Source organism: Temnothorax curvispinosus, unplaced genomic scaffold (genome assembly GCF_003070985.1).
Source record: "Temnothorax curvispinosus isolate PA1 unplaced genomic scaffold, ASM307098v1 QBEX01000525.1, whole genome shotgun sequence".
Classification (NCBI taxonomy): Eukaryota; Metazoa; Arthropoda; class Insecta; order Hymenoptera; family Formicidae; genus Temnothorax; species Temnothorax curvispinosus.
In genome coordinates this window covers 1,435,922-1,459,765 of record NW_020210305.1, presented here as the reverse complement: position 1 = coordinate 1,459,765, position 23,844 = coordinate 1,435,922, and the positions used below count along the sequence as shown (strand labels likewise).

General features: G+C 42.0%; 1 protein-coding gene across 2 annotated transcripts in view; it reads right to left on the bottom strand.

Annotated features, from left to right (window-relative positions):
- LOC112455352 (SAM and SH3 domain-containing protein 1-like) overlaps positions 1-23,844 on the bottom strand; it is a 307,929-nt gene that overhangs the window by 33,187 nt on the left and 250,898 nt on the right. For both annotated transcript variants that reach the window (XM_025017210.1, XM_025017220.1), the window contains exon 5: positions 14,010-14,152. In XM_025017210.1, coding sequence (XP_024872978.1) covers positions 14,010-14,152 — 143 coding nt within the window. The remainder of the gene's footprint in view (positions 1-14,009; positions 14,153-23,844) is intronic.

The window sequence follows — 23,844 nt, the reverse complement described above, 5'->3', positions numbered from 1 at the left end:
AAAGCTAAGAGGATCGCTAAGTTAAGATAACGTCAATTCTAAGCTGGCGTTATTAAAGAACGTCGACACAAAAAAAAAAGATTTCAACGTCGCGATACGCGAAATCGGAAGAAAGTATAATAACAAAATAAAAAAGGAAAAAGAGCTGGACAAATTGGAAGAGAGATAGAAAGAAAAAAGGAAAGGAAAAGCGAAAAAAAGATGTTAAGAAAGCATCATGTACATGAAAAGTCCGTCTAAGTATTCAGGATCGCTGAGGAATTCGGCGAAAATAGTGCGGCGACGGGATAGCCGGTGGAGAACGGTGGTGGAGGGAGGGAAGGACTGAAAAGGACTCCGGTCAGGGATCCCGGGGTGCGCGTGCACTGATATCTTGTTTAATTAAGCGAACTCCAAAGCGCGCGGCGTCTTGTCGTGGTAAGAAGCCGACCCATTGTGAGGCTTCAAAGCCTGCAGCGGCCGTTACTCGCCACCGGTCCACCGGTGAGTGGAGAGAAGATTCACTCCGCTTCACTCTTCTTCCTCCTCCTATTCCTGCTTCGTGGTCCTTCGACTTCGCGCTAACAAACACCGTGGGTCCCGCGTGTACGTGTGTATATATACTGATTTTATGTGTATCGTGTCACCTCAGAGATCGCGCGCGCGAGAGAAAGAGAGAAAGAAAGAGACAGATCGAAAAGGGGAGCACAGACACGTACCAGTGTGGGTACGTGCGAGCGGAACGAGGACCAAAAATAAAGCACGAAAAAAGCATCGTCGGGGAGAAGCGGGGCGACGTGTTTCGTTCTAATTACGTGCCGCCACTGGCCGCATGCTGTTTGCCGTGGCTGCTGCGGCAACGGCAGGGCGCCCAGGGTCCGCACAGTTAACGAAAGGCGCGGACACTAACGATTCGAACCCACGAATGGTCCGCGGAGAAGAACGAGGGGGAACAGTCGATCTTCGTCCGAAATGTAGGAAGAACGATGGCAGAAATATAATGACTTTCAGCAGGTGAACGCAGAGATACATATCTGTTTGCGCGTGTCACGTCATGTATATCGGTTGCTGCTTTTGTCGTTATTTATTTTATCACTGGTATTTTAACAATAAGCAACTAGAAATGTTAACACGTTAAAAATAATAGCACAATATTGGATACAAATATTTTAATAGCATATATAATTCATTCTTACTTTAAATTTTATTCGAATTTGGTTCATATGTAAAATCAGAATGTAAAAATAGAATTACGTGCTTATTTATTCATTTGTTTATTATTGCATTAGAGAAATTTTGATTTAACGCGTCTAAAATCGTTCTTATAATTTATGTAGCGGAATACACTCGCTTCGCTTAAAATGCCATTTTCATGGCGCTTAATAAGTTAACGCGGCGTCGCAAACGACAATTTCTGAGGCTAATTATTGCAAACGAAAAGGGTGACATGAACACATATAAACATAGATAAGTTGAGACGAATCTCGATTGCACTTCAGAAAAAATCCCGTCATGAACGCGACGTCGCGTGAATGAGATCGCGTGTGCATTCTGCGTTATTTCAACGAATCGTTGGTTCTTATTCATACAATGCATATCAGTGAAAAAAAAACTTGGCAAGCGTTTGAAGATGTTACGGTGCTGATTCAGGGACAGACAGAGAGATATATATTCCTATACGCTCTCCGTAATTATTATTTCGCGGGCTGACATGGATATACATTCGTTAATTGAAACGACCTAAGAATCGTCGGGTCTTCTCTCGGTGCGCGCGTCAGTGCTCAGACAAGAAAATTGCAGAAGCCGTGACATTGAGGCTTTCATCGGCGCGAGACACTGCGACTGGGAAGGCGAAAGTGAGATGAAGAGGGGCTTTTCTGCGCGCGAGGGTAATGTTCGAAAGGGTGGTGAGCGAGCAAAAGTTCAAGGGTGGCGACACGAGGGTGTCGCGCTACATCGATCGCACCTGAAACATCCACCTTTCGCGGTCTGCTCATTTCCCTTTTCTTTTCCACGTAACCCTTCGGGGCTCCTGTCTCCCTCTTCTCGCTCACCCTCGTCATCGGCCCTCGGCGCGTCGCAGGTATCCGGGATCCTTTTTTAACGCCCTTCGTACCCGTCGGCCGCGCACAGTACACGTGCGCCCCTCACACGTGCGTCACGACGCGTTTGCGTAAGCGCGTGTTCCGCGCCTACGCGCTCCTATACGCGTCTTTACACCAGAACCCGGCGACATCCAATTGTCCCGGGAATTACTGAATGAATAAGTTACACGGCAACTTTAACGTCGGCTAAAAAGCCCCATCGAGTTTAATTAATTTCTCGTGAAGTCAGTTTCTTGTTGATCCTGCTTGAAGGGATCCTTCGTAATGGATTCTTTTCTCGGACTTGTATTACGGCTTTCACGGTAATTACAATGTACATCGTATGCTATATACCACGATATGCGATGCCAAACAATAATTATTATATAAAGTTTATCAAAAAATGTGCAGGATAGTTCCAAAAGTGATTGCATAGTTACGTACAAATAGAAACTATAATAAATTCAAAGCTTTTTGTCTAAATAAATAAAAAGATGACGTTAAAATAATTTAAAGAATATGTAGTTTTAGAATCAGTAATGCAAACTATTATGTAAACAATATTCAGATGTAGAAAATGCCAAATTGATATCAAAATATGAACTGATTGCAAGGAAGAACATTTAATACGAGAGAATAATTACCCAACTGTTCACTGATCAATACTTAACCATCTGTAAATAGTGAATCGCTTAACTGGTCGCTTGTGTCAGGCAGAAAGCGAAGCGATCGTGCGGAGATGAAGAAACCATAACGTGGTGGCGCGGGGAAGTGAATTAGACGATGTAACAGAGGTGCCCCGGGTCGCACACTACCGCGGCCAATGAATATGAAACAGTCATTAGCGCGCCAATCCGGAATCACTTAGGTGCACACAGAGTGCCAGACCAGAGAGAGAGAGAGAGAGAGAGAGAGAGAGAGAGAGATAGATAGAGGGAGACAGTGAGAAAGAGAGAGAGAGAGAGAGAGAAAGGGAGGGGAAGCATTGGAGGCTGGTGCATTGAAATGCATTGCTGCAGGTCGTCGACGGGCACTGTCGGGCCGTATGGGATAGGCGCTCGCGGCACCTATCCCAGGAATACGATCGCCCTCGAAATGGGACGCGTATGTGAACGCCTGGCGCTCCGACGTTCCGGCGATAAGATCGACGCGGCGTTCGCGCGTTTGTCGGCTTTATTGGCCGGTTGCGGGCCACCGATAACGCAAGATTGCATTACGACCATAAAGTCGCGCATCTCGCTGGTGTATCCGCATAAAGCTCTATCGTCCGCGCGATGGCGACGCGCTCCCCAGGGCGGTCGGATGCTGGGACGAAGCGTTGGTTCGTGATGGGCGGACGGTGAACGGCTGCCGGCTACAGCGGCACGTACCTGCCGGTTAAACAATTTCGCTTTACGATCGAAAAACGTCGCCTTGAGGGGAAGAGCGATCGATTCCTGAAACGAGGAACGTGCCCCTAGCCAGACGTGTCGCGCGCGCGCGCTGGCAAACGAAATAAATCGGGCGATTGTGAATCGTGAATCTTGTCGATAGCGCTAATCTGTCGGGAAACACAGAAATGAGAAATTTTAACGACATACAGCAATTATATGTGCGACATAATATTAAATATCTGCGAGAAAAGGAAATCAAAGTTTATTATTATTATAGGCACATCACGCAACAAGCTCTAAATTATTTTTGTTTCGCTAGAATATTAATATTTACCTAGATAATTAATACAATATATGTAATGATAAAAGAGATAAACCTAAAATAAGCGTATTAAAAGATTTCAATTTTTTAATAAATTAATAAGATTTTTCGATTTCTTAACGTAGATAGTTAATAAATCGGAACCAATAAGTTCTTAATGAAGTTATTTTGGTGCAGAAAATTTAATTTATAAATTTGATAAATCTTCTATTATCTTTTTACACTTTTTCATAAAAATCTGCACAGAGAAGTCGTATAGATAGACAAGGAAATAAAACGGGATAAATTTAATCTATTTGCCGAATATAAAATTAATTAAGAGATAAAATATAAAATTTCATTCACATTTGATTCACAGTTTAATTCTTTACGCAACTATTTTTAGGCAAAGCTGTTATTCTTCTCTTAACCATACGCCGGGGTTATTCAAACTCTCGCCATCGCTACCTCGGACTTTCAAATTTCCCGAGGATTTGCTTATGGAAACGCGTAGGCCGCAGGTCGATCGTGCCCCCATTCGCTCTTTCCGACCCTCTTTTATCCCGAGGCAAATTCAAACGGGGGTGTGGTGCCTCGAGATGCATTACCGGTTAACCCTGGGCTGTCGTAGATCTACTTAACTGCGCCCGTAAGTTTTTCGAACTACCTCGTTGCCTCGGCCGCGCGGCATTGCTATGTGCCCGCTGTGTAAAGCAGTTCGACTTTCGGTCGATACGAAGCTTCCTACGTACGCAGGTATCGAAACGTTCAAGAAGCAAAAAAACGGTCGGCTATATCGCTCTAGGTATCGGTATGCGCAAAAAGTTTGGATCGGAAATGCTGCGAGAAAATCGGCTTAATTGCGTGCTCTGTTCGTCGTATTTCCGTAATACGTAATTAAGAGAATTAAAAAAAAAAGAGAGAGAGAGAAAGATAGAAAAAGAAAGAAAAAACGCTAATTTTTCGTTTCAACGCAAGCGATTTGATCCTCACTTCGCATTCTCTCTTTCTCGCCGGACACTTTATATTCGCGAAAAATCAGCCTTAACGAGATTCCGGCCGGCTGATATAATTCCCGTCGTAGCGTAGCCCCGTTCGGGCGCCGTATAACCAGCGGCAGTTGCGAGTGCCGGCAGGCGCGATGTCCCGGCACCGTACCGACAATGTAAATGATGCCGTAATGCACTCAGCCAACAGAGAGAGAGAGAGAGAAAGAGAAAGACACGGTTGACGATGCCGTTAGTAAGTAATATACGCGCTATCCCAGGTAAAGTAGCCCTTACCGAGAGAATAAGGGCGGATGGGAAAAAGGGACCGAGTCGAAAGGGAACTGAATTATTGTTAAAACGTTAGAAAAGCTCAAGGGAGAGGAAGAGGTCCGGGTATATTTTTTATCTTAATGGCATTACACAGTTCTACGCTCAGCATGCAATGGCATGGCTTCGCCGTTCGCCGGTGCGAATGTATTTCTCTCGCTTCACGATTACGATAATAACAAGCGAGAGTCTCTGAAGACTTCTCTCGTCATTCGCGGGCGAATGGGGTTCGCAAAATAAAAAAAAAAAAAAATAAGAGAATCATCGCGGGCCACGACGACGATCCACTTTTAAGAGGATTCAACGAGGGATTCATTGCGGGAACGAAGCCGCAAGCGTGTTGCGCCACGTGACGCGACTTTTCGAGCCATCGCCGTAAGCCATGATGTACGCCCGAAATTAAATTAGGATGTCTGGCTGCCGCCGCCGCCGCCGCCGCCGTCGTGCGAGTCGGTGAGAGTGGATTGGTTCACTGCAGGCGAGCATAGGGATATATTTCCCGTGCGTGGCGGAGTCTGCTAAGTTTATCGACATGAATCGTATTACGGCTGATGTACTTCGATTACCTCGGTTGTAGTGCTCTTCATTAGAAGAAAATGAAAATGCATCATCATTGAATTAGAGCGAACATTAGTCGTGATTTACGGGAATCGTGAGTATTTTATTATGTAGCGAATAATATAAAGTGGCTCATATTATTGATACCAGTACATTATGTGAATAATAATAATGTACATATAATATCAATATACATTAAACAATATATATCACTATGTGATGTACTAGGAAAAAATATAATCGCAAAAATAAATAAAGAAGTATTTTGAAATAATGGATATAATAAATCTCGTCTTATCTGAGTACTGATATTACTTTTACTGCAGTCTGTCTCTTTCGTTTATTTCTAGTAAATATTATTAATAGTAATTTGTATGTGTTTTCATATATTTTACGTATTTAATATATTTTATTAACAAAAAGAACATTAAAGAAGTGTGATTTTCCTTTAAGATATCCAGTTTAATCCTATTTTATTTGAACGGGGCCATTGTCGCGAAGGAAATACTTTCTTAATGCAATAGCTAGGGTCACAAGGTTAACAGCTGACTGTATTTCACGCCCCTACCGATCTTAGATTAGCATATAAAGCGAGGTGATTCGTCTTATTTACGTTTGGGAACCTTCTTCCGTCGAATGTTTACAGGCCGCGAATAATTACCCCGTTTAAGAATCTACTCTCTTTGATCGCCGCTGTTATTCAGAGAACTTCTAAAGCACTCGCGCGTGTTAAGCGCGGGTCCATTTAGCCGCTATATACTATTTTTATCATAATAATTTTGAGAGCACGAAATTATGGATGAGACATAGGAACAATCGAAAAATACTGTTGAATACTTTGCTTTTAATATAAGATTCACAAACTTTTTTAAGTATGGATTTATATTATATGTATATACGTAGTTACACGTAACTGCATGTTTCGATGTTTTTCGACCCAATCACTCTGTATACATGAAGCTTCTATTAAAAAAAAAGGGAACACGCTATTCTCTTCCTACACTGGAAGTAGGTTGAAGTAGCTACGAGCTACTCTCGATTCGCTCTAAACCACTTTAAATTTACATATCTTTGCCGGCGGCCTTTGTACATCGCGTGCTTACTCATCGAGAGCACGCTATCCATTATAATAAAAAGCGCATCGCTCGTTGTTGTCTTTTTCCTTTTGGCTGAGAAACGCGCGGCAAATCTCACGATAATATTCGACATCCATGGAAAGCGTTCAAGAAAGAGGCGAACGAGCTTTGAGTGCCATGCCCACTTTACAGACTCCTGATGTATTCTCGCGCGTATTTTCGTTAATGCGCCCGTTCCCCCTGCTATAATGGCTCGTAGCGCATTTCGACGATGCAATTTTCAGCACCGCGGACACACGATGACATCGCAACTGGGTTAATAACGAGAGGCGCGGAAACGCGAATCAGCGATGCGATAATACGTACATTCGCAATGGGCATGCCGTTGGATCAACGCGGGGAGAATACAGTCGCGTGGATAGGATCAATTTTAGGAATACTCGACGCGAATTCTTCAAGTGTTGAGAAAAAAAAAAGCATAGTCGCTGCGGTAGCTCGCAAAGATCGCGATTTCTTACGTCCTCTCGCAAGCTGCATCGCAAGTGCTCGTTACGGAATAAGAGAACAAGACAACGAGGGAGATAAATGTAGTTCCGCTTGGTTAATTCCTTTCGCTCTGATAGACAATTATTTATACGTTTATATGCTTATCGTGGCATTGAGAACACAACGATTAAAGAAAATATAGAAAATACGTATTATTATCTGCATTACCCCGCTCGCCCTCATACTTTCCTTTGTAGAATATTATCCCGATTTGAGTACAATGTAGTAACTTACGTGTTAAGCTTGAAACGCAATCTCCTGAAACGTGACCAGACTACCAGGTTAGATTTATGTTCACGTCAATCACGAAACGCATATTAATTCTTGCCAGATCCAACATCGAATTTCCCCTTCTGACAAGCAAGCACGACTGAGTCTTTAATAACGGTTTCGGAAAGTCTTGACGTAGCCTTTGCGAAGACTTTTTTTTACGCTGTCAAAATGTTACTTCTAATACTTTCATAAACGTTTCCTTCGAAGGTAGAATCAAGACTACACCTCAATCGTGTTGCATTTATGACGTCCCATTAAACATTTTATGACAATCCCAATACCAAACGCGATAAAATATATTGGATCTTTAATCCTGGGAGGATAGTCCTCTCCTTAGTTTGCAGAACAGTGTGATACTATGACATTTTATGATAAAGTAATCAATGCTTAGATACAACACAGTTAAAAAGAAAGTTTAAAGAAAGTTAAAAAAGTCATAACAATTAAAAAAAAAGTTTTACGTTTTGTGTGAAGCCGTTACTTTCGTAACTAGATAGGGGTCATACGACTTTTAATCAGTGAGAGAATCTCTTGATTGAGAAAAAATAAAAAAATTTTGTTGCGACCCTGAATGAACATCGCGCGACGGGTACTCAAAGTATCCGAACGTCATCGGTCGCCGGAACGACCTATCAACCCCGACAGCTGCAACACGGCGGCGCGAGCTCTCGGCGTTGCAGTTGCGGTCACGCGAATCGCTCTTGGCGAGCAAGCGAGCGCGCGTTCGCGGTGAGTACGCCATTAGATTCCCATCTGGGCGCGCACTACTACTATACTGACAGCAGTCAGGCCCAAACAAGACGAATGACGCGGTGCGGTCGGTCGCGTCGCGTCGACGTTGCAGTCGCGACGGGACGGAGGCACGTAGGATACGCGGGTCGGCGGATACGGGAGAAGCGCGGTTCATACGGCCGCTGACAGGCCGCGATATTCCATCTGGCGAAATCGCATCCTCGGAGAACTCGTCGGACGTGGCTAGCTGACCCATCATAGTCGCGGGCAGCGATCGTTGCTGGTAGCGATACGCGGCGGAGCAATGGATCACTCTCTCTCTATCTCTCTCTCTCTCTCTTGCTTTCCTCTTTCTCTCTCTCATTCACTCACTCGCTCACTCTCGTCAGCCGCTGTGGCTAGTGGAACCACCAGACACGGTGGTCCACGTCAAGAGGAAGAGGCGAAGAGAGAGAGAGAGAATAGAGGCCGAAGAAGAGAGGGCCGCGGCAAGAGAGATGATCAAAGCCCCGTCCGCATGTCAAATGGAGAGTCCGACCTCTCCGTTGCAGCGATGGCTGACCAACTCAGATGATCCCCCGCTACCGCTGAGCAACCTCTCGCTTCCTGGCGAATCTCACTCGCGGTCTGTCTCTCTCGCTCCTCCCTCATCTCATTTTCTCTTTCCTCGTTCGCTCTTTCTCCTTCGCCACCTCCTCCGTCACCTCTGAAATCGCTGCGGCGGCGTGGAAACCGCAGTCTCGCTGCGGCTGCGATGAACCCCCTTCCCCTCGTGTACGACATGTATCGGCCGCGCTTCGTGCCCTCCGGCATAATTCAATTTTCGTCACGGTGGATGCCGGCAGTTCGTCTCGCCGCCGTTCGTCGTTCTTTTCGTCTCCGAGTGCATCGACTCGCGGCGCGCGGTCTAGTCCTGCGGCCTAGCCCGGCCGTGAGGAGAAACGACGTGACTCCGAGAGAAGATCGTTGCTCCTTGAGAGCGAGCGAGCGAGCGGGTCAGCGGCTGGGGCTACAGCCGAGGACTCTCGAGAGAAAATTTCATTCTAAGTACTATCGACGTTCTAGCTTTTTCAGAGGCGAGTTTCTGCAGACGCGCACGTTGCATACATCCGTCTGTGCGACATACCTGTTGTACTCCGGCTGCGGATAAAAGAGAGCGACGGCGGAATTGGTACTCTTGAACTTTGTAACATGAATAAAGACCTATCGACTTTTATAAATTCTGCCTTTGTTCTTGAAATCGTCCCATGTACGTACAAGGCCATATCGAAACTCCATTGCCCGGCTCGCGTAACTTTTACGGTCGTCGATTTCGTGCCGGGAATATTTAGAGAATGCGAAAATAAATGTATGACAGGGTAAGACAATAAAAATGTTACAAAAGTAAGTTCACTTAGAAAAATAAGAAATTGTAGAATGTATCTTTTGTTCAATGAGAAATTCAATGATAAATTAGTTAAATACTGAACGTGAAATTTTTTTAGTGTCAGCTGTGAGCAAACCATCAAGCCGTAATTAAATATTTACATCTTCATGTATAAATAACTAAATTTTTATAAATTTATACATATATATACAAATTCAAAAAAATCTCAGTTTTTTAAACGTTTGTTTAAATTTTTCCAGATTTATTTATATTTGATTACGTACGACTTTATTCATTTCGTTTGACATTTATATAAATAAGTTATTTTATTGAAGCTGGCCGCATTTAATCTAAAATAATTCACGCGGTCAACTAAAGAAGTACGAAAGCATTCACATGTTAAACGTCCATCTGTATTTAGACTTGGCTATGAAAATGCCAACTCACGAAAATCTTTCTTAGAAATGGGAAGTTGCAGAAAGTTACGGATAGAAAACTGGCTCCGTTATGCAATTTCTCTGAGATTTAATTTCAAAATCGCTTATGCATTCAACCCGTTTATTATAATTGAAAGAATTGCGATGAAAAATTTGAAAAAAAAGACAGAAAAATTTAATTAAATTTCACTATTATTTGTTTCGGCAACTTTGGTGTTTGCATAATAAACAGAAGCGCTTTCGTACGTATATTGTGAAAACTTCGCAAATTTCTCGCCACGTTTCTTTTCTTTCCGCACGGGCGAAGAAGATAAAATCCATTTCCTCCTTGGTTCATGTATCCATACGGGTACGTAGCGGCGCTGAAAAATACGCCGTTCACTTTATCGCCGACGAGCGTAACGCAAACACATTTTTCCGAATTGCATACGCATAAATTTACCTGCGCGGGTCAACGAGTTAACGTTCCCTGTTCGAAGATGCATTTACGCTCTAAATTCGGATACTGCAATACTGCCACGGTAGTGAGCACATATACACACACATACAAAACGCACACGTACAAACACAGACACGCATACACACATGTATATATTTTAAACCAAGCGTGGGAATTTCATTGCTGGCACTTGCAGGCTCGCCGGCTGCCCGCATTATGCACGGGTGCAAGCGCGTGCACACACATTGATGCAGGCCGCGTGCATGCGGACGGAATACGCATACAGAGATCAAGAGCAACTCAACCTCGGCTTGTTTGCCGTTAATACACGAAAGCGACGCTACCGGACGTGTATCAGTATGCGTGCCTCCGGGAAATGTTCATTTACAGGAAACTTTTCATCCGATACTCGTTGCTGGTTTATAATTTTAAGCTTTGTTTACCTTCGAGAATTTACAGAAATCACGCGTTTCAGGAAATACGTACGTACACGTGTATGATACAAAATATTACATCGAAATTTGCCGAAATTTTGAAAAAAAAAAAACCAATATAAAAAAACTACGCAACGATTGTGATTTATCGACAAATCTCTACTTTCGACTATTTGCAACACTACCAATATAAAATATTCAGCTACCTTTTTTTTCTCAAATTTCTGGTTCCGATCATATCGGGAAGCAGATAATGCCGATAATAATAACTGTTCCATAAAAGCCGTATGAAATTATTACAGAAATAATCGCTTCGCGACATTTTGTCTGCAGCTGCATTTAAAATTTTTAATCGAAATTGCATCCGCGAATTGAAACCTAAAATATCCACTTCCGTTGTTTCAGGTTTCCGCTATCGAGATGGCTCGTGAGTTTCAGGATCGATAAGGGTGACTATAATTTAATTACACTAATCGTGTCGCGGTGTGCGGCAACCCGCATTAAAAGTAATACCTAAGCCGGCGTAAATGATGGCCGGACTAAAATTTCATTATAGGTACGATACGAACTGCAGTCCCCGAGCTTATTTCACGATATCTCGGAATATATATATATATGTCGGGCGACTAATCTACGGATAAAATTAGATGCGCCCGCGACGGCGGGCGGGCCACGTGGGATGCGAAGCCGTCGACGGAGGTTAACAAATTGGCGACACATGGGAAATCTTAGGTGTCTTTACTTCTTCAGCAGTACTTACGGATGCATGGGACTCTTTCTTTTCGCGTCGGAAATGTATAGAATTTCCCACGTGCCGCGTCACGTTATTTCCATTCTCTAGGTTCTCGCAATCAATTCAAAATTTAAATGCTTGCACGTGCGGTATGTGCGTATAATTGCCATTAAATAATGTCTTAATGCACTGGAAGAATGAAAGATTTATATGTAGTATGGGCACGCACGCACACACACACACACATACACACACATAATACGAGTTGTGAAATAGATTATTAAAGATAACGATATTGCAATGATGTATGTAGTAATTGATGTTATATTCGACATTGCTCATTTGAATAATTCACTACAATCCGCAAAATGGGCCCCTTATGATTACAATTGTGTTTTATTGCAACAATTTCCTATAAACAAGTCTCGTGTAACACATTCACATAAAAAAAAGAATTCTAGAAACATGGAATTTCTGAAACCGCGTAGAGAGCTATTCTTCTCTGGTTGAGTGACTGTTCGCCGAAATTTATACGATTGATTTTCATCAATGTTTTTTATAAATTGCGATTTGTAGCATTGCGCTGTTATCGGGATTGAATGAATGGATGAGAAAGAGAAAATGGAGGGGTTGCCCTAGCATCATGAACGCGATAAATCAAATCGTTAAACCGTATAGGATTACGCGTGCCGCGCGTGCATCATGCGCCGCAAAACGATTAACAGCCATTTTTTTTTAATTGAATATATTTTCGTGGAATACGATAGAAAACATTTCGTTGAACAAAACACACCAGTCGGCCATAGAAATAAATGTTACAGCTATCGCGATCTTTATTGTTGGGATCAATGTAGAGAATAAATTTCTGGGCAAATAAAAATAAGATATAATGTTCGCTAAATTCATGAATTAGTATATAGAGGTAAAGTTGTGTTATGACTTCTAAATTAGCACGTTGAATTTTGTAAGATTCTTGTGAATTTATTTTAATCGATATTAGAATCATTTTGAACATAATATAATTTATCTATAATATTTTTCCTAATATATTATGCATCTAATCTAATATTAACTTATATTTTGCATGAAAATACAATTGCAAATAGAATATCAATTTTATGTCAATAACTTAAGTCATTAGATCTTCAAATGTGATACAGTTAATCTATATAGAATGGAATAGAATATCAAAATAGAATATAGAATAGAATAGAATAAAAATAGAAATCAGTTCGTGCTATCAATAAGTCTATGGTATCAAGATCGATATTTTTACAACTTTCCTGTTCTCCCATCGTTCCACAGTTGAAGAAACTAAAGCAAAACTCCTGAAGCAGTCAAAGTACATTTTAACCTTGCAATTTTCTTTCTTTCAATAAGTATGGCATTCAAGACTCAGAAGTAATTTTTAAATTCTTAAGAATATTAAAAATTATTCCAAAACTCGAGAGTAATTTTTAAATTCTAAGCATTATTATTAAACAGTATAGAGATGTTCCTGACTCATTGTCAGATGAAAGTTATTTCATTTGATGCATACGGTGTGCAGTAATTCACGGGATAGCTTAATATCAAACAAACGAATCGCCGTAACGCATATATTAAAGCTGAGTTTGCATTTGGTCGAACGGCATAATTTGCGTGAAAAACGAGTGATACCGCGTTGGACGTAAAATGCGTTCAGCGTACCAAAAATCAGCCGTGCATACTTATTATATAGATGGACGAGAGTCTGAACTCTTTCGAGTTCTGTCATTTGTGTGTCGGCAGTTCGCTGTCAGTTGAACCAGAGGTGCTTAATGAAAGCACGAGCGGCAGCAAATGATGATGGAAATTAACTTGTGCATAATCTTGCCGAGAAGTACGCGCGGGGTTTAATTTTTAGTCGTCGAAATCTCTCACGCAGGAGCTTCACGTACGTGATAATGTCGTGCGGTCACGCAATTACGGTGACATTGATTTACGCGCACGCGTTTACGACCGCGGAGCCGCGAAGTGGGATTAAACAGTGCCGCGTGTGAGAGTTTGCTTCTAAAAAAAAGTTATTCTTACGCGATGAAACCTGATCCTTTGAAATGGTACGCGCACGATGATCAAGCCGAGCGCAATGGAGAGCAATTTTACCTCGTCTGCCGTACATCTGGTATAACGAAAGCGCTATAATAAAAGGAGAGTTCTGGGAAATTTTGAAAGTCGTGCAATCCGCGCATTAATCTGATCCCGCGTTGAGCGAAATATTTTATAATTTCGGATTTATGTTAAATTCATGCTAAATTGAATTTAGCACGAATCAGTCTAATGAGACACCGTCGTTATATTTTCATAAATAATTTTTAATATTGTGTGAATGTATAACACTTACTCTTTGTGGAACGCCCATCCTTGCACGACCATGCCTAGGAGAGCCTTGTGCTTGCTGGCCTTGTTTCTCTTTTCTGTGCGTCTTCAATCCTCGTAGTAATCTCGAAAACGTTGTCTTCTTCTTGCTCGTGTTTTGTCCTTGCTCTGTAACAACGTGGAACGGAATGAATTATTAAAGAATAAAATTTAAAACAATAATGGAATATTATGTGGATTTAATAGGATATCTACTGGCAGAGGCAAGCAAATATTTTCTCGATTATCACGCACAATAATTATTCATCGATTTCTATTTATTTATTTATTTCAGCCTCTCGTTTGATTTCGCGTATATTAAAATGAAGAATTATCCTTTTGCAATATAAATCAATCGATTTCACCGATACCGTTTTAAAACCATATTATTCATTTGATCAAAATTTTAGAGTGCGATTGATCAAGAATCGTATGCGCAAATAAAAATTTATATTTCGATTATTATGCATTCCAATTCTTGAACAAACAGAATCGACGATATTACATTTAGCGCCGTATAGTGAGGATAAAAAAATATTTAGTTGAATATTACAATATCAAAATATCAGAGGTCTATTTGTCAGAATACAATTTTTAATTACTTTTGATGTTTGCAAAAGTTTTTATTTTGTGAATTACTTTATATTACAAAAGACGTACGAAATCAATAAAGGTTCGAGTAATTCGAAATAAATTAGAAAAAAGACTTTCTTACCAATTCGGAGTAACAGAATTAATTTTTATGGGAATTAATTTACGAAATTAAGTTACTTGCCCATGCGTTATTACTTTCAATCTTCTCTGTAGATTGAAAAATCTGTTAATTTCAGTTATCGTAATTCTATTTTCGGTATATCAATTGTTCTATTATAAATGCTTCAGAATCAGAAAGTCCCAAATACGAATATATGCTCTGATTAAATTTCCTATATCAGACAGCGACGCATATCGTGAACATAATTCGCTCTCATAAATTATATTTCCGTTCTCTGAATAGACTCGTCCGTTTATTGATAAGCGATGAGAGACGGCTGTTAAATCGATATGGATAAATTTCTATAAATACACGCTTATATATCTATATATTGAATTTTTTAAACGATTGTTGCGGTTTATACCTATGTTTGTTTTTACCATTCTTTAATGGCCAGCATTCGCGGATAATATCGGACAAGAGCGAGCTTTAATTGACACGTAATGACCGATTCGTGAAGATTTTTCGGAAATTCCCAATTTGAGTAGCCACGAACTACGACTAATCTCGCAAATAATCGAATAAATCTGGGTTGCCCACAACATCGCTATTCATTAACGGATAATTCAGATGTGCCGCTAGTTATCCGGTCGCCCCCTCACAACACCGATATATTGTGTTAGTGTCAGCGCATCCGTTTATTAGCACTGTCATAGCGCCGCCTAATTAGCAACCTTTACGACGCGGACGGTAGCTGAAACGAATTATCGAGCTTTCGACCGAACGGTTATCATCAAAGTATCTCTAGGCTTTCGAAAATTAACTATTATACGTTATAAACCGAACAGATATTAACGAAAATTAACTATTTTTGCTGGGCATTTTCGATATTCGAGAAAACTGTTTGAGCGACACACGCTTAATTATCTATGTTCGTTAAAATATGCTATACTTTAAAATAAATCGCGATGAAATAATATATTTTATTTTTATCACTCAGTATAACTGTTTTCGTTCAAAACGAGAGGAACCTCGTTTGACCTAAAGGACAATGACTTCAGATTACTTTATCATTACATAGAAGTCTTCTGACTTCGCGCCGCGCTATTCTTCCTTTTTTCAATTCTCCGATTTAAAAACAATATATTTAATAAATTTCATGCTCGTATTAATTCGGACAAAGCTCTCATTAAAATTAAAAGGTAAATTACACGCATATTTGCGAAAAACATGTCGCGGGGAAACCAATAAAGGTATTAATGTCGTTGAGATCGCACTAGTTATGTAGTGGCACGCGCATAATTACAACAGTATCGTTAACCGTACAATATTCCGATAGCGATAGTATTGCAAAATGGAGTTAATGCGCGGGCGGCGAACTAAATTTTCCCCGACCAGGCGACAAAGTGTTTACCGGATGGTTACTATTGGTTACGACATCCGAGTCGACATAACCAGCGATATCGTGATTTAATCAAGGACTATCGTAAAGCAATAATTAATGCCGCGCTGTATCGATTTCGAGCGCAAAGCGACGCGTTAGGACAGCGTAACGTGTTAATTAGGAGGCTGCGGTGGGGGTAGGAGAGGCGCGCCATTATGCATGCACGTATTTACGTAGAAAATTATTCGCGCGAGGAGGGAAACGAATTAACGTTGCCGCGCAATTATTACGGCCCGCATTTTGCAGCGATGAGCGCGTCCGCTGTTTCCGCAATAATGGCATTCGCGTCGCCGCGGCGCGCTATGCCGGCTGCGGAAACTACTACTCATCTGCGCCGTGATATAACGAGATTATCAATGAGCATCTAGATAGTTTTGTCTAACTTGAAAGTGTCTTCGAATAATCGGCTGTAAAATGTAGATTGGACTAATACTAATAGTGTTCATCAGTATTTTTGCGAAGCACGTACTGGACGAATTGATCGCATCGTGTTTAAGCCAATAAGTCGATGATAAGCTCTTATCAGCGTAAGATCAATGGAATAGCCAAATAATCGAGTGGCTGCGTACTGTATTTATTGCATTATTACGCTTCCACGATGTTAAGCCTGACACTTGATTGCAATAGATTCATATGGTAATGTTTTGGTAACATTTGCTATTAATATTGAACATATAATCAGGGTACGAGATAGATAACTGATAATGAGTAATAATATCAAAATAATTTTTATATAAATCGCGTTACTTTTAACGGATTGGGAAACCAATCGCCTATCGCTATCACGAAAATTGATTCGCTCCGACCGCAATTATTTGGGGCCGCAATTAAGACGAGTTACAAGGATCTCCCGCTGCACTCGAGTGCATCTCTGTACGCGGGTTAACGGATTACCACCACGCGGCAAAGAGAGCATCCGAACGATCCTTACTTGACAAAGGATTTCCAAGAGCTGCAGGAAATACCGGGGGCTAATTTCCGAAATCGAACCAGCTGCAACGACCGTGGTGCGCCCATTTCCCTTACCCGCGCCGCGAGAAAGCGGGCGGGGTATACATCCATGAATCCCCCGGAAGCCGCTATTATTCTAGAGAGGATCGTACGTATTTTACCAGCGGTCGGCGGGTGGCGGCAGCGCGCGAGCGATATGGGCAAAGAATACAAGAGACTCGCGGGACCAACGGGAGTTGGAATGTCGTCCCGTAATATCGGAAATATATCGCCCGGGTTGTAACCACAAGTCATGTTCAATCGAATGAATCGTATGGAATAAAAATAAACCTGCCTACACCGTGGAGACGGCGAAGATCCAATACCCTCACTGGCGCGGCGCGGCGAAGGCCGTGGCGCGGGTTACGCGCGGGTGAACAGGGCGGAGAACGCGGTGGAGGAAGAAATTCGAGGAAGAGGAAGACACCGAGAGGAGAGAGAGAAGACCTGCCGCTTCCCGGAGGGTATAGGCGGCCCAAGAGCCCGACAGTCGAGAGGAGGGAACGAGCGTGAGAGGCGCGGGGGAACTCGAGAGGGGATCGAACAAATGTTCCGGCGGCACATGCATCAAATCCTGAAGTTGCGTGAGAGATGGAGTCCCTGCTTGCTCAGCGGCGAGCCGCGATAAAACGGCCGAGCCGAGTTCCACCCTCTTCATCGTCGTAGTCGTAGTCGTTGTCGTCGACGCCCGCTCCGAGTCGAAACGAAGCGTTCGAGCGGTAGGCACTTAGAGCATGAAAGAGAGGAACACGTGATAAAAAGTGCCTAATATAATACTTTGTCTCGTGATAAAATTCCCGCGTTCTTGAATTAAACGCCAATGAGAAAGTGACGCGTTCTACTCTCGTTTGCGTTCTCATGAAATTTCGCGGAATGTCGTAATAATCGTTCGCGACGTTTTCTGCTTAAGTGATCAATGTCGATCGATGTTTGCGCGCATCCATCTTGCCGACGTCGAGATGCGAGCATTCCCACCGTGAAGCAAGTTCGACGAGGGTAACAGCTGACGCGGGCTGTGCGGGAAATTGAGACGAGAAGGAAACGGGAAGGAGATCCCAGCAAGGGAAGAAAATACCAAGTTTCCACTGCTACACAAAATTTTGATTGCGAATGTTGTCGTCAATTTTAAATAATACTTTCAATTACTGCAGCACGTTTTGTAATTAGATTGTCTTTTTTGTCGTTCCACAAAAATTATATTTATAAGCACCAAATAGAATAAAATTTGGTGCTTAGCAATTATTAAGCGATTAATTTAGTTATAATTTTTCAACAAATTTTTCAGCAAAAATGCCTTATTAATAAATAAATTTCTTATTTAAAATTAATATAACTTAGAACAAACAAATTTAATATTCGCAAGCGTTGATTAACTTCAACTTAGCACATCTTATTGACATATGAAAAGTCAAAAATAGTTATAAAAAAATACTTAATATTCTCAGCTAAAAGACTGTGCATTAACTAATCTCGCAATTCTTTCTGTTATCATATATTGAAGTTTCTCCAGCAATGATTAATGATTAACATTAACGATTAGTGATAACATTCCAGAAATTGCTTTCCTTCGTGCAAAGACATAAACGTCTCCATACGTCGCCGCGCCGTTCCGGCGACGATGTTGAGAGATAGAGGGAAACAAAAGAAGCGGTAGATGCAGAAGTGAGAGTAAAGTGAGACACAGGGAGAATAGCTGCACCGAAAGACAAATACGGCGCCAGAGTCGGTTACGTTACAGCTGGCTGCATCCGCGCGCGACACTCTCTACGCCTGGCCCAGGATCTCGCCTCTCTTATTCCTCTTCCGTTTTATAGAGGCCGCCGATCCTCCATCTCTGTCCTCCCGACACGTACTCTAAATTGTAAGTACGTACCCCTCGAGCTTGCGCGAAGGTGGACACGAAAAATTATCCAATCCCCGAGATTCTGCCTTAGAACGCGTTTCGTCTTGGCTTCGCGCGCCGGTAGCGAATTTTCCCTCAAGCGTGGATTTAAACGTCAACGGAGATAATTTATTTGTTCTCCTTTTCTTTTTTTAAATATAATTTATCTCTTTGTTCGTTTTAATAACATGCTTCGATGCGATTATACGAGCTTACCAAGAAAAGAGCACGCAAGACAAGATAAATATCTCTTAAAAATTTTTATTGATGTATTAATATTATTTCAATGCACACGAAAGGGATATATCACAGTTGGTGACGACTTATTACGTTGATGATATATACATTTTGAATCAGCATTAAGATATTACTACATAAATATTCGAATGCCGGAGTACGTTCGAATAGGTATCTCTATCTTTTCTAGATTTAAAGAACTTACGAGAAGTTCGAAAACCATCGTAATTTTATTGCGCGGGAAATAAAACACATAATAAACAGGAAGTGCCCGGTTGTTTTTGGCCCATTTCAATTAGCTTTTCGTTGCTCGATAATAAAAGTTCAGATAGAGCGGCGCACGTGTAACTGAAACTCCGCGGTCTAATAATTAGTTCTTCGCGAGGGGTAGTGGGAATAGTGCGGAAGGTTGCCGACAAATTCAATTGGTTCCTTGTGAGGGTACCCCTTGATTATAACTGGACCACTGGGGAAAAAGAAGCGGGCAATGATATTTGCCCGGTTTTCGACTCCCGGCACGTTCCCCCGTAAATTACGAGAAGAGTTTCGTGCGCCCTTTTCCGCGGCGGGATGTTCTCGATTTTCCGCATTGTACCTCAACGCGAGAAGAATTTCACGTGCCGGCGGAAATGCGTTATTAAAGTCTGCGATTTTCTACCCCATCTTTCCTCATATTCTCTCTCGCTCCTTGCCCCTTTCTCGCTCTCGTTGTCTGGTATGCGCGTCCGGGCAAAACTTTCTCGTTGGCTCCTTCGTTGAATTGTTTTAGAGCAACCTGAAGAAGAAGAAGTCGACGCGAGTGAATGAAGAGGAGAGCGAAGGATAGAAGGACAACAGAGGGGGCGGGGATGGAAAAACTTTTCACGGAGAGAAGGGGAAAAGTTAACATTCTTCCCTCTGGCACGACCGCGTAAAAAGGAGATGTCGGGGTCAAGAAGCGTCTTACGTATTCTGCAAGCTCAGGTTTACACGCCCGAGTTATGGCCAGAAAAATCGGAAGTTCGCGGCCAGAAAGTGGCTGCCGCCGAGTGCCTCGCGTGTGACGCGCATAATAAAGTCGCAAAGATGCAACTTGGGGAAACGTTTGTCGGTACCCCGGAAGTGAAATGTCGAGGAAGAAGTGCCACCAGCGTGCCAAATTTGATTTTCAGACGGGGACGGGAGCTGGCAATCCGGCTAGAGCATACTTACATAGTGGAAAGACAATGTTCCTCGAGGGGGCCCTCGGGGGGGACGGTCGTAAAACCTCGCAAACACGAACTACTTTGGAGTAGCGGGATTCTATAAGATGTACGTGATGCTGCCAGACACCTCGTAAATGGTCCTTCCGCGGTGATCTTGATGATGACGTAAAGTTCGCCAGATAACGATAACGTTTAACATTTCAGTGGAGAATTTGTAATTATCGCGATACTCGCTAAGTTCCTTGCCGTTTGTAACATTTTCTTCAAACATAAACTTGTATTGTAACATTTTTTCCTATTATTTTCCAGATAATTGTCGAACTTTTTCATGTATTTCTTTTAAATTCGATTCGTAACATCGCGCGCATTACGTTTCTCACATTATCAAATCCCTTCTCCGCATCTTAGAAAAGAAAATATGCGGAAATATTGCATTTGCAAGAGCCACAGGCGTAATTCTGCTTTCAGGGAGAATTTTCGTCAGCTCGACATCGACTACCTTTCTCGCCTATAACGCCTGCGGACCCTCGCAGAGGGAGGACAAGTCCGTTATTATGAAAATCCTTAGCGGGCGAAAGCCGGGTTATAAGCATGAATAAAATAAGCGGTATTAAAATCCACTTTCTTCTCCCCCTCTCCCTCCTGCACCTGTCCCATCCAACGCCTCTCCCTCCTTCCTGCCTGCCCCAGGTAGGCGCTGAGGTTCGGCTTCGCGGGCGGAGTAATGGCATTCCTCTTCTCCTTTCTCTTCTTCCTCCTCAACAATTTACTTCGGAGCGCTTCTCTATCTAAGCCCGCGGCTGTTCTCCCTGTTTTCACCGCGTCGGTTACTCGATAAATGCGATTCAGCGCGAGATCTTTCGGTGCACGGAACGAGATCTACGATAGCCCAAAGAAGCAATTGGTCGATTATCGCTGAATTGTACGGAATTACTTGGACATCAAAAATAGCCAGGAACAAAAATAGTCACGTTTTGGGTATTAATACTAACAATTCTAAAAATATCTCTAAAAAAAAACAGAATAAAAAGAAAAAAGCAACAAAAGTATTTTCTACGCATATTAGATTGTACAATATGCGACACTGAAAATTGATAAACATTTTCGACTTATACAATTGTCTTGTGGCACTCATTTGACAATGGAGAATTTAGAGAGCAGAGAAAAAAGTTTAAGTTTTATTGATTTTTATACAGGGATCTGGATCCCACTATTTGACAACGAGTATCAGCAGCTTTATACCTGTCGTCGGCGTGCGATTTATCTGCGCGGGTAGCGATGCCGAAATAAATTATTTGAAGCCTACCCCCTTCCCGGGGGAGTCGGGCGACCGGTTTTAGAGGTAGTTCTATGGTAATGACGGAAGTACATGAATATTGAAGGAGTAATCTTCGCGGTTTATGGCGTGTCCTTTTCGCGACGCAGCCTCTCCACGGCCCCCGCGGCGGCAAAGTTGGGTCAATATCGGTTTAAAGTTCGCTATTTTTTTTTACGGCGTCAAATAAATGGACCAGGGCCGAGATAAATGACGAGAGTATGCCGATATTATCGGGCGATCCATTTTTCACTCGAACGATATTGTTCGTGTCGGAACGTGGCCGGCCTCCGAGAAGTGAATAATTAATTATACGGTTGTAATCAGTAAAAATATTTGATCAATATCGTTAAGCTGAACGGAGCCCGATTTAAATCTAAAATTCTCCGCTAGCAATATTGCACCGTCCGATGTATGCAATAATAAAATAACACGCGTCCCACGCTAAAAGCAGATTCACTGTGTTCTAACGAGCAATTATGTGAGCGTATAAAGCTTGATGTGTCGGGAATAAGCAGTAATTGCATGGATGTCCAATTAACAACTGTATATCTAAAAGGTTTGTATCCTATTATTTCTTTTAACGATTCGACGAATAACACACGTTGAGTCAATGTTATATTTCAACGAGAAAAAGTCGAGAGTATTTTTCTTTCCCATCACGTGCGCTGCATCGATTAACGCCGAATTTATGATTCGCTGGATGTCTTTTTTTATGAGAGTTATAACGTAGATTTAGCAAGTAAAAGCAAGGAAATTAATTGTGAGATTAGTGTTAACCGATGTTGGAGGAATCAATGCTAAGTGAAATTATCCAGTGAGAGTACCCCCAATGAAATACGATTGGTATAGATACGAAGTGGAGAGAGGTAACGAAGGTTACGAAAGCTGGATGCGCTCCAAGGCATGCGAGCGAACGATGTCCCAACGTGAACCGCCTCACGCTGACGGGAGAGTTAAATGTTCTATCGAGATTTATTCACTCGGTTACATAAACGTACGAGAGTACAGTTCCTAAATATTATTACAAGACAAATTACCTGAAAAAATAATTTAAAAAACTAGAATTCCTGCAGCTTTTAATTTCAACCAACTAATTAACTTCAACTATTTAATTGATACTAGACACTACAGACGCGCGCTACGCGCGCGCTATTTATATTTAACATTTCACTATTAACCCTATTATACACAACTGTCAAAATATACAATGACAGCTGCAAATGAAGTAAGCGCAGCAAGAGAACCAATCGGCATCGCGGAAAAGCGGCAACAATAAACTTCACATCTCCTTTTTAGAAGAGGATACGTAATAATAATTACGTAATTTTTTTTAAGAATAACTTACAAATTTATTTGCAAATCGTGATTAATAATTTCCAGATTTTTTATTTTTGCAGATCATTGGGGTGCATTATTTCAGATATAATGCATCAACATGTTTTAGACTTTTTTTAAAGCTTTTATCTCAGTCAGAAATGTTTATACACGAGCAAGATAAGATGGCTATGAATCAATTATTAGAACCTAGTATTCCATTCTGTAAGTTTCTTTTCTATGATTTTATTTTTTGATATACCACGCACAAAATGTGAAGTATTCTTCGGCGTAATAAAGATTGTGTGCAAATATACGAATAAGCAGTTAAAAGAGAGTTTCATTCAATTTTTGCCTACATTATCACTCTTGAATTAACCAAACTATCGCTACATATTAATTCATCTCTTTGCAATGTATTTATACCAGCCCGGAAGTGACAGCAAAACGTGCAAGAGTGAGGTAAGCGACGCAGAGCGTCCAAGGAGTATGTATATATCAGGAGTTCGACGAACACTTCGAGCCCTTTATGGACGAGCGGAATCCGGATGAGACACGAAAACAGATGGGAAAACGGAGAGGGCGGAGGGCGGAGGGTGCGAAAACTGGATGTGCTCCAAGGCATGCGGGCAAGTGGTGTCACGTGCACGGGCTTGCGGTTCTCGCGGCGTCACGTCGAGAATCACGTCGAGAGACTACTCCCTTCCCCCCGTCCGGGTGCGGTTGCGTCGTCATTGTCTATTCTTCCCTATTTCGTC